Source organism: Homarus americanus, unplaced genomic scaffold (assembly GCF_018991925.1).
Source record: "Homarus americanus isolate GMGI-L3 unplaced genomic scaffold, GMGI_Hamer_2.0 scaffold46974, whole genome shotgun sequence".
In the NCBI taxonomy this organism is placed as follows: Eukaryota; Metazoa; Arthropoda; class Malacostraca; order Decapoda; family Nephropidae; genus Homarus; species Homarus americanus.
The window spans coordinates 302,501-315,178 of record NW_024728799.1 but is presented as its reverse complement, the minus strand read 5'-3'; the positions used below and the strand labels follow the sequence as shown (position 1 = coordinate 315,178).

The following is a 12,678-nucleotide window of genomic DNA, read 5'->3' as shown; positions in this document are numbered from 1 at the left end:
GGACTACACACTCCCATGTAGTCCGTTAAATAGAAAACTCTGTCTGTCTGTAACACCATTCTTTCACTCGTATTTAAACACATACACACACACACACACACACACACACACACACACACACACACACACACACACACACACACACACACTAAAAACCTTTCAAGACTTTCAACAATTTTCCCCTCCATTCCCCCCACCCTATACACATGATCTACACACACATACTTACATACACACATACTGTACACACACACACACACACATACATATACTTACTTACATACATCCAACAGCAAATTTACAAACTGTACTGACTGACTTCTGCTGAACTCCAATACTCTGAACTTAACTTCTTCCAATAACGGACCCCTCCCTCCCCCCCCCTAATACCGGTCTTCCCAATATCGGATACCTCCCAATAACGGACAGGGGTTGCCAAAATCAGTCCGGTATTAGGAGGGGGTTTACTGTATAGGTGAATCATTAGACAGTGACTGAGGAAGCACTTGGTTGCTGCAGAAGCTCATGCAAGAAAATAAAAATGACCTGTGGTTGATTGGGATAAACTTACCTTTTGCCGATACCGATAGATAAACTTCCTGCCGATATTGATAGATATACCTCCTGCCGATATTGAGATATACTTCCTGCCGATATTGATAAGAAATACCTCCTACCGATACCGATAGATATCCCTAATGCCGATACTAATAGCACCCTGACAATACTGATATACCTCCTGCCGATACTAAGACATACCTCGAGCCGATACCGAAAGAAATACACCCCCCTTACCGATGATAACACACATACACCTCCCACATTCTACCGATACTAAAATAAAAAAAAAAATCGTGCAGATAATCTTTAAAAAATAGACTTACCTCTTCATCGCCATCTTAATAAACTAATTTAGTGTTAGGTTAAAAAAAAAAATAGCCAACTCACAGAAGACGTATTTTTTTTTATACATTTAAGAAACAAAAAACTAACAAAAAACAAAAACATTCCGATTTCTATCAAAGGTAAGAAGATTTTGTTGTTACCAAAAGCTTTAATTGTTTCGTAGGTAAATTAAGGTAAAGGTATTGTCAATTGACCTTTTTATCCTTGGTTTCTTTGTATGTATGTACTGTATGTATGTATGTATGTCGGTGTGTAAGTATGTATGTATGTATGTATGGATACGTAGAGCATAGGAGTAAAGGCATTGACCATCAAGTTAAGAAACATTGACTGAGCATAAACAGTGAAGACCATGCTTAAGGGTGTGTGTGTGTGTGTGTGTGTGTGTGTGTGTGTGTGTGTGTGTGTGTGTGTGTGTGTGTGTGTGTCCATATTAAAAAAAAAAAGTAACAAGACCTTATGCAATGTTATCCATAAAATAGTCCCAAAAATGTTGTACTTTTGTTTATGTTAAATTCATGTTTAAAAAAAAGTGTAGTTATAATGTTAAATCAGATGAAGATAATGATGTTAATAATAGACCCCGAAGGAAGTGTTTTAGGTTGTGGGGAAAATATTATCATGAAGGTGGTCGAGAATAACAAGGCCATTTGCCTCTAGCTTGTAGGACCATTTAGAGTAGTTAGACAGGCCACTATGAGGACTAGCTTGTAGGGCATCTTGAGGTAGTACAGTGGCACCAACTAGCCTTTTAGACAGAACAATAATATGATGACATGTAAAATGGCACCTCAAGTCATCAATGTGGCACCTTCAATCAAAATGGCACCTTCAACCACCAAAATGGCACCAACAAGCCTTTTAGACATTATGCCATCTAACATTAAGTGCCACTAACAAGATCTATTTAAAAAGAGACAACTGAAGTCATTACCCCACAACAAGTGGCTCCAACACCTGCCTCATGTACCTGGCGTCACCTGATAGCAAGACACAGGTGAAGGAAATCGTTTAATGAGTTGTCGAGACATGATCAGGAAACAAAACCTGTGTAATTAGTCCCTAAATTGGCCACCAGAGGAACACCAATCGAGAAAAAAATAGATAAATAAATAAATAAATAAATAATGATATGCTAGAAAATTATGCAATACATGGACAGAGTGTTAAGACATCATGTGTGTGTGTGTGTGTGTGTGTGTGTGTGTGTGTGTGTGTGTGTGTGTGTGTGTGTGTCCCAAATTTGATAAAAAAAATACCACAAGAGGGACACAACAACGAATAATAATAATAATAATAATAATAATAATAATAATAATAATAATAATAATAAGTGTTCCAGCAAAATAGTTCACAGAGTCTGTAGTGTAAACGAATGATAAAAACAAAATAAATACAAAAAATAAAATAGTCAGGGATAAAATAACAGCCTTATCCTCATTTTCTTTTGGAGGGGAAACACAACCATTCTTCTCCAGGCCTCCATCACTTCACTAACATCAAAACACCTATGACTCCTCACAAACTATATTTCACCCTAATCTTATTAATAAACAAGAAACATTAATACAGTCACCAATGCAATAAAGCGATGAACAAACAAGAAGAAAAAGCAAACAAACATACAAAAAATAATGCAATTAATATTATCACCAGTTTAAGGTCTTGGGTTTTCATTTACCTGTTTTTTTTTTTTCTTTACATTAATTACGTGTTTATAATGGTAAGCAGGGGTCGTTTATGTCTCTCGACGATCAAGGTAAAGCAAAACGTTGATGAGAGAAAGAAAGAAAGAGAGAAAGGAGATAGAAAGAAAGAAAGACTTGGGATGATATAAAAGCTCTTTGACACAGCAATTGGCACGATGAAGCGGGAATGTGACGGGTGTAGCAATATGATGAAGAACTGTGGTGCTGATGGTGGTGGTGGTGGTGGTGCTGATGGTGGTGGTGCTGATGGTGGTGGTGGTGGTGCTGATGGTGGTGGTGGTGGTGATAGTAGTGATGATGATGATGATGATGATGATGATGATGATGATGATGGTGGTTAGGAAGGCGACGGTGTGAGGTCTAATCATGCCTTTAATTAGAAAGACCTCAGGTGCGAAAGAAATAGTTCAGGTAACAACACGTCTTATAATGAAATAAATAATAGCAAAAAAAAAAAATAATAATAATTCTGGAGATATATTATAAAAATTCAACAATACCTTTCAAAAAGTCTCCCGGATGATAATAATTTAAGACGAAGAAGTAGTGGAAGATACCTGTGAATACCTTGAAAAAAATAAAATACTTCTAGAGATTGGAAAAAAAAAATATAACAATACCTTATGAGTTTCTGGAGATTTTTATAATGAAGTTGTCTAATACCTTGAATAAAACAACAACAAGACAGATAAATTAGATATATAAAGTCAACTAACCGTGACACCATTATGAACACAGGTGAGATGACGACAGGTGAGCCAATTTATGTAGACAGCCAGCCAACACAGGTATATTTGAGATCTAAAGACTTTTTTATTAAATATATCTGACATAAAATAAAAGTTATGTCACACGCCATCCATGACAGTAGGCATAGGTTAACATATCCTAAGTTCCTAACACAACGCAATTTACTGTCTGATTAGTTCTTGGTGAGAGGTGAAGACGACGACTGTGTGGGTAGCGGTGATGACTCTTCTACTTTACCTGTACATTTAGCTGTGAGGGGGAGGAAATATTTAATCTCTCCCCTCCCCTCCCCCCCCCATCGACTGGTAGACGGTGCCCAAAACTGCCATACCACGCCAGGGGGGGGATGGAGGGGTGAGGGAGGGGTGGAGGGGAGGGGAGGGGTAGATGTTTAAAGCCAGCTGGAGTGTTACAGCTAGTTTGGAGGGTTAAAACCAATTTGAATCATAGGGTTAGATTAGGTCAGAGCCAGCTTGAATCATGGGATTAGACTGGGTCAGAGCCAGCTTGAATCATGGGGGTTAATTAGATTGGGTTAAGAGCCACTCTGAGTTTACCGGCGGCAGCTTGGGGTCAGAGGCAGTTTTAAGTCAGGAGGGAGCTTGGGGTCAGTGCCATAGCTTGGGTCAGAGTAAGCCTGGTTTCAGAGGCAGGTTGAATTAAAAAAGAAGCTTGGATCGGTGCCAGCTTAGGTCAATGGGAGCTTGAATAATAGACAGCGTAGTTTAAGAGGCTTGGGTTGGAGGCAGCTTGGGTCAGAGGTAACTTGGGTCAAAAGCTGCTTGGATTAAATGCAGATTGGGTCGGATACAGCGTAGATGAAAGAAAGCTTAGATCAAACACTGATTGGGTCAGAAGTAGCCTGGATCAGAGGCAGCTTAGATCAGAAACACCGTAAAAATTTGATAGCTGGGTAAAAAAAAAAGCTTCAATACGAGAAAATATGTATCAAGAGACAGCTTGAGTCGACAGCAGCTTCGATTCCAAGAAGTATGGATGAACAAAAGCTTGAATCCGGGGTGTATGGAAAAAAACAGCTTGGGTCAGAGAGCTTGGTTTGAAAGTGGCTCGAGTCAACAGTGACCTGGATCAGAGGCAGCTTGGGGTAATAACAGCAGCTTATCTCAGCTTACGACAGAATGGGCTCACCTGAGACAGGTATCTTAGGTCAGAGATGAATTTAACTAAAAAAACGTAAGACATAAACAGGAGTCAAAGAAAACGTGATTAAAAAACGTGAACCAAAGAAAATTTGATAAAAAACTTGACTCAAAGAAAACGTGAACCAAAGAAAACTTGACTCAAAGAAAAAGTGAATTAAAGAAAACATGAATTAAAGAAAACGTGAATCAAAGAAAACGTGAATCAAAGAAAACTTGACTCAAAGAAAACGTGAATCAAATAAAACGTAAATCAAAGAAAACTTGATTCAAAGAAAACGTGAATCAAAGAAAACTTGAGTCAGTGTCCAGATGAAGCTAGACTAAAATAAATTTGGGTGCAGAGGTAAGCTCGAGTCTATAGCAGCTTGGGGAAGGCAGATTGTTCTAGATGCAGCTTAAGAGCCATCCTGTTCCAGAGGCAGCTTGGGTCAAATATAACTCGGGAAAGAAGCAGCATGGGACAAGAGGCAGTTTTGGGGGGGATGTCAGAGGCAGCTTAGGGTGAGGAGAGGCAGTGTGTGTGTGCGAGTCAGGTCAAGTGCCACACTACCATCGTCCGCGTTGCCTTTTAACAGTTTATATATATTTGGTTTTAACAGCCAAAGACTCGAATTAATGGATGTTGTTTATAATGCACAGTAATCGGAATCTTTTTTTTTATATAAATATTTAAAGTATATCCATAAAGATATATATTATTTGGGTTTTATTTGTTTAATATATATTTTTTTGGGGGGGGAATAATGAATTCTGGGTTTTTAAATATGGATCACAAATTTGATTAGTTAATGTGAGTGAAAAAAATTGAAAGAGTAAATCGATTTATTTTCCATATGTATTTTAATCATTCGACAGAAAACTAGAAGACATTCATTATTCCCGGGTTTTGTTTTAATACACATAGGTTTAAACACTGGATTATGAGTTGATGGATATAAAAGAGGTTAAGTGACTCTTGTTTACACACAAATAAAAGAGAGGAGGCGGGGGTGGGGGAGGGGGAGATTCTCAACATGGTACACAAATACAAGAACTTATGATGCCACATTATACACACACACACACACCATGTTCAGGAGACACCATGGGGAGGTGAGGGGGTGAAAGGTAACTATTAGATGTAACAATTATATACAAACAAATGGATTAATAAATATCTATACTGATTTACCTTTGTTATCTCTAAAGTTATAATAAGCAAAGTTAAATAACTGAATGATTTTGAAGCTTTTATCTCTCTTAGTAAGTGTTAATGCTATTGGTACTATAACAGTAATGTACATTTATACATATATATTAGTATTAAAGTTAGTTAAGGCTGCCTGAGTGTGTATCTAAGTTAGTTAAGGCTGCCTAAGTGTGTATCTAAGTTAGTTAAGGCTGTCTGAGTGTGTATCTAAGTTAGTTAAGGCTGCCTGAGTGTGTATCTAAGTTAGTTAAGGCTGCCTGAGTGTGTATCTAAGTTAGTTAAGGCTGAGTTGAGTAAGTGTTAAGTTAAGCTGCCTGAGTGTGTATCTAAGTTAGTTAAGGTTGTCTGAGTGTGTATGTATCTGGTTAGTTAAGGCTGCCCTGAGTGTGTATCTGCTAGTTAAGGCTGCCTGAGTGTGTATCTAAGTTAGTTAAGGCTGCCTGAGTGTGTATCTAAGTTAGTTAAGGCTGCCTGAGTGTGTATCTAAGTTAGTTAAGGCTGCCTGAGTGTGTATCTAAGTTAGTTAAGGCTGCCTGAGTGTGTATCTAAGTTAGTTAAGGCTGCCTAAGTGTGTATCTATGTTAGTTATGGCTGCCTGAGTGTGTATCTATGTTAGTTAAGGTTGTCTGAGTGTGTATCTAAGTTAGTTAAGGCTGCCTGAGTGTGTATCTAAGTTAGTTAAGGCTGCCTGAGTGTGTATCTAAGTTAGTTAAGGCTGCCTGAGTGTGTATCTAAGTTAGTTAAGGCTGCCTGAGTGTGTATCTAAGTTAGTTAAGGCTGCCTAAGTGTGTATCTATGTTAGTTAAGGTTGTCTGAGTGTGTATCTATGTTAGTTAAGGTTGTCTGAGTGACCCCTGTATACAAACACACTACCCGGGCGAGATCACCTGCTGGAGACAACAGGTGAGTGAGACAGGTGACGGTGATTGACCTTACCTTAGGCACCTTGGCAAACTTGTCCTTCCGTGTGTCTCGTATGGTCATGATGTCCAGCATCTCAGTCTCGGCCTGTAACACAAGACCAAGGAGGACCATTAATTCAAGGAGGACCATTAATTCAAGGAGGACCATTAATTCAAGGAGGACCATTAATTCAAGGAGGACCAATTAATTCAAGGAGGACCAATTAATTCAAGGAGGACCATTAAATCCAAGGAGGACCATTATTTCAAGGAGGACCATTAATTCAAGGAGGACCATTAATTCAAGGAGGACCATTAATTCAAGGAGGACCATTAATTCAAGGAGGACCCATTAATTCAAGGAGGACCATTAATTCAAGGAGGACCATTAATTCAAGGAGGACCATTAATTCAAGGATAACATATCACATAAACGAAGATAAGTGAAAAAAAAAATAAGTAATATCCCAAGCGGAGGACGAAGCTCACATCAACACTCCACTCTGGATAAACAGGACCCCATACAGTTACTCAAACGACTATAGAACTGAACACCGTATCAGTCAAACCCAGCCAAGCCAAGCCAAGCCAAGCCAAGCCAAGCCAAGCCAAGCCAAGCCAAGCCAGGAAAACCAGCAGGTCGAGAAAAAATTATATTTACACTCGGTCTAAAACTTACATTGCCAAAAATATAAAATCAAATTGGCTACTGGGAGATATGACCAGCATTAGTATACGTGTTACCAATACACCTGCTTGCTATAGAGAGCCCTCCCCCCCCCCTCACCTCAGGTATATGTGTACTAGGATATTTACCTGGTTTCAATTTACACTAACTCAATAAACGCGATGTATTCCTACAAGTACATAACATTGATGTGTAGGTGGTGGTGGTAGTGGTGGTGGGTGAAGAGAGAGAGAGAGAGAGAGAGAGAGAGAGAGAGAGAGAGAGAGAGAGAGAGAGAGAGAGAGAGAGGAGAGAGAGAGAGAGAGAGAGAGAGAGAGAGAGAGAGAGAGTCTCATAATCTCAGTAGAGACAGACAGACAGACAGACAGACAGACAGACAGACAGACAAACCACCACCTCATAATCTCAGCTGACAGACAGACAGACACAACACCTTACATATCCTAAGTTAATTAGTTTATCACTTACCTCTAACCTTACCCCTTCCTCCTACACTAATTAAACCTCACCTGTATTAACCTACCTGATAATTTCCCTATAAATTTTTTTCCCCAATTTATATTTTATTTAATTAATCCATTTACCGATTCCAAACATTTTTTATCCGCCTCCATTGTCCTTTAGAGTATACTGTAAGCCTGTGTGGTGATTCATTTTGGAGTTTTATTTAACGACTAATTCCAACCACGACAGGGGAGGGAGGGGAAGGGAGGTGGGGAAGGGGAGAGGGGGGGTGGGGTAAGGTGGTAGTATCATGAGGGGTTGTACCACTTTCAAGGGTGTGTGTGTATACTACACACACACACACACACACACACACACACACACACACACACACACACACACACACACACACACACACACACATGACCCAACCAGGAAGCTACCTTTGTTTTTTTTTACCTTAAGAGTCAATCTGGTTTAAGGTTTATTTTTTACATTTTTTTTTCACGTCATTATTATCATCATTATTATCTCGGTGTAAATCTCTCATGTATGTTGGTGAATAGAAGGGTGTGTTTTTAGGAAGGTCTTTAGTTATGAATCTTTATGTATGTCACTGGTAGATGTGCGGGCTCATTTTCCATCTATGTGGCACTTGTTGACCTTGTGGCATTTGTTGACCTTTGGCATTTGTTGACCTTTGGCACTTTTTGACCTTTGGCACTTGTTAACCTTTGGTGCTTGCTGACCTTTGGTGCTTGACATTTGGCACTTGACATTTGGCACCTGTTGACCTCTGGCACTTGTTAACCTGTGGCATTTGCTGACCTTTGGCATTTGTCAACCTATAGCACTTGGCCTTTGGCACTTGGTGACCTGTAGCACTTCACCTCTGGCACCAATTGACCCTGCGGCACTTGACATTTGACACTTGTTGACCTTTGGTACTTGACCTCTTGCACCACCTGACCCTGTGGCACTTGACTTTCGACACCTGTTAACCTGTGGCACTTGACCTGTGGCACCTATTTGACCACACTGATTCCTTCCTGCCACCCCGAGGAACGACAAAACTATCATCTACCAACACTTCTTCGTTCAACCAAACTTTTCCTTTTTGCACAAACTTCTAGATGTCCTCGACGAAATAATTCCTCTCCCTCCCACTCCATACTCCCACTCCCTCTCCCTCCATACTCCCACTCCCTCTCCCTCCATAATCCCACTCCCTCTCCCTCCCTAAAACTCTTCAAAACTCTGGGGATCATTGTTATCCCATCTGACTGACTGATCTGACTCATTGACAAGACACAACAGCAGGAGTGATGGTAGTAGTGGTGTTTGGATGAAGCAATACGACATCCGCTATCTCACGCGACATCCACCACCACCACCACCACCAAACACAACATCCACCAAACACAACATCCACCAAACACGCCATCCGCCAACATCAACCACGCCATCCGCCATCATCAACCACGTCATCCGCCATCATCAACCACGTCATCCGCCATCATCAACCACGTCATCCGCCATCATCAACCACGTCATCCGCCATCATCAACCACGCCATCCGCCATCACAGTAACGAAAAAGAAAAGCTGTGTTGGTTGGGTCAGGAGGAAAACAATGAAGTCAACAAAATATTACACCTCGGTCGCCACACAATATCTAGGGGGCAGGATAAAAGTGGTGGGTGGGTGGGTGGGCTCGGGTGGGTGGGTCGGTGGGTTCAAGTAGACACCAATCCATCAAGCAACAAAAATAAACACAGTGTCAATCCTCCCCCCAAAAAAACTGGCCGGAACAAAAGCCAATCGCCCAAGGGATCGATGAGGGAGGCAATATTCTATCCCATACTGTACCTTCCCTTCCTTCCTGTGACAACAATGACCATCAGGGCTAGAGGACGGGGTGATGGGAAATGTGATGGGACGGGGTGATGGGAAATGTGCTGGGGGACGGGTGGTAGGGGGAGGGTGCAGGGGGGAAGGCGATGGGGTGCTTTCAGACTATATCCTCCCCTCCCTCCGTATATCCTCCCCTCCTTTCCCTCACCCCCTCCTTTCCCTCACCCCCCCTCCCTTCCCTCACCCTCTCCCTTCCCTCACCCTAGCACTGGTCATAGGGCGGTGGTGATGACTCCCGAGGCGTGTGTCCAGATGGTCGTAATGTTTTATATGAGGTCAACAAATGGTCGCCCTCAGATGTAGTGACTCGCCGGGGAGGAACTTAACACACACTTTTCACAGCCACTCTCACTGCTAATTTATGGAGTCTTATTCTATGTGTTTCTTGTACATTATTTTATTCCTTCTTTCGTGAATGTAATGTTTTTTTTTCCCGTCTTTTGCGAATGTGGTGGGGTTTTTTTTATCGTCTTTTGTTAATGTGGTGGTTTTTTTCCATCTTTTGTGAATGTGATGTATGTTTTTTTTTAACTAATTCAACTTTCTATCATCATTTCATATAATTTCGATAATACATATTTTTTCAGTCGTATTAAAAAAGAAGATTCTACATATAATAGGCATTTAAAGGAGATTTTGAACCATTATGAATGATAAAAGCCACAAAATAGTTTAGTATTTTACTGAATTCCCTCACTACCATTATGTCACGAGCTCAACGTCCCAATATGTATGCAACAACTATGTCCCCGGCTGGAAATCAATGGTGTGAATGCTGTAGGAATATGTTATGTCATTCTACCTGAAAAAAAAATACAATATAAAAATAGGGTTGGGTTGGGTTGGGTTTGCGTTAGGTCAGGTCAGGCCAGGTCAGGTTAAGCCAGGTCAGGTTAAGTCAGGTTAGGGTTGGTTTGGCTAGATTTGGTTAGGTAGGGTCAGATCAGGCTAGGCTAGGACAGGACAGGACAGGACAGGACAGGACAGATCAGATCAGGTCCTATCAGAACTGGGATCAAACTGCCGTACCACCAGTAATCAAAACGACCAATGAAACGCAACGGTTCATAAGAGTATCAAATAATTCAATCCTTAATTACATTCTACAAGTATTGGACATATTTATTTACATTTATCATACATTTAAAAACAATAACATGTAAATCAGACGATACGTGAACACCAAAAACAAACAAACACCTGTGACATAAATTGGGCGTAAAAACTGATAAAAATTTGGCAGTGAGGAATTATTAGGTTTATGGAATGAATAAACGTAAACCTGGTCTGTCGGGGAATTTTATTAAAAGTGTTTTAATTCTGTCAGTGAAATATTGAAAAACTAAATCCGCTAAAGATGTAGATTAGGTGTGTGTGTGTGTGTGTGTGTGTGTGTGTGTGTGTGTGTGTGTGTGTGTGTGTGTAAAGTGTTGCTTTTTTCCCACCAGATGGTACAGTAGTTGGAGTTTCACACACACACACACACACACACACACAAGGTCCTTTGCAAGTCAACCAATACCTCCTCCTACTTCTCTTCCCCTTCCTCCTCCTCCTCCTCCTTCTGTCTTCTCACGTCACCCTCACCCTCGCCTCTCCTCCTCTTTATCCTCCTACTTCAATCTCTTCCAATCATTCCCTCTCTTTCACCTCCCATCTCTCCTTCTCACCCCAAGCACATAATCCACCCCACTCAACGACGCACCCACTCACCTCACGTTGTTCCCACCCATTCACTCACTCCACGCACCTACCCAACCCACTCACTTCACGTTGTTCCCACCCATTCACTCACTCCACGCACCTACCCAACCCACTCACTTCACGTTGTTCCCACCCATTCACTCACTCCACGCACCTACCCAACCCACTCACTTCACGTTGTTCCCACCCATTCACTCACTCCACGCACCTACCCTATCCACTCACTTCACGTTGTTCCCACCCATTCACTCACTCCACGCACCTACCCAACCCACTCACTTCACGTTGTTCCCACCCATTCACTCACTCCACGCACCTACCCTATCCACTCCACTACGCACCCTCCCCACACCACGCACCCAGCCAACCCACTCCACGCACCCAACCTCGCCTTCTCTTTGTCTCACTTACACAACGACCTCTCGAGGGCTAAACCGAGTTAAGATATTAATCACAGGTAAGAGCTCAGCCGTAGCCTCTGGCCCAGTGATCACTTGAGCCGTACACAAGTTTAAACCATTCTCTCTCTCTCTCTGTCTCTCTCTCTCTGTCTGTCTGCTGCTGCTGTTGCCTCTGCTACTGTTCCTCCTGCTCCCGTTGTTTCTCCTGCTGTCTCTGTTATTGCTTCTGCTCCTGCTTCTACTTCTATTGGTGCACCTCCTATCTCTTTTGTTCCTATTTCTCCTGCTGTCTCTGTCATTGCTTCCACTTCCACCTTCACCTCCTCCTACCTCGGCGCCGTTCTGCTCTTCCCACACAACTCATCCTGGAAATCTGATTTGGATATGTCGCAAGAAATGACCGTCTGTCTTTAATGATGTTAATTATACACGGGCGAGACAAAGCGGCGAGATAGAGAGAGAGAGAGAGAGAGAGAGAGAGAGAGAGAGAGAGAGAGAGTACAGTAACATCACGAAACATCACCTTATCATAACCTTAAATTAAAACCAATTCTATATTTCCTCATAGCTAATACTATTTTATTTCTTCCTTCTTCAACTTTAGTTAAATATTTATAAAGAACACAAAGACAAATCGATAATAAGACTCGTGATTATAAAGGCTCAATATCAAACCATCGACAACTCTACGGTAACGTCCTGCCGTGTTTCACTACCACCGTCAAGGCTGCTGGCAGAGAGAGTAACGCTGGTGTACGAGAGAGAGTACAGTATATTATTGTATTTCGGTGTATTATTGTAATTTGGTTATTTTGTAAGGCCAGTGTTCTGTTCTTTATATACAGAATGAGTGATAGTAATTATTATATAAAGGTGTTGTAAAGGGTAATAGTATATATGTCTGAAGAT

The 12,678-nt window shown here is 41.3% G+C and overlaps 1 protein-coding gene across 1 annotated transcript in view; it reads right to left on the bottom strand.

Annotated features, from left to right (window-relative positions):
* Window positions 1–12,678, bottom strand: part of LOC121866227 (1-phosphatidylinositol 4,5-bisphosphate phosphodiesterase classes I and II-like) — a 111,868-nt gene that overhangs the window by 87,929 nt on the left and 11,261 nt on the right. Inside the window, 1 exon segment of the mRNA XM_042365840.1 lies at window positions 6,654–6,725. Within this exon segment, the coding sequence (XP_042221774.1) occupies window positions 6,654–6,725 (72 nt within the window).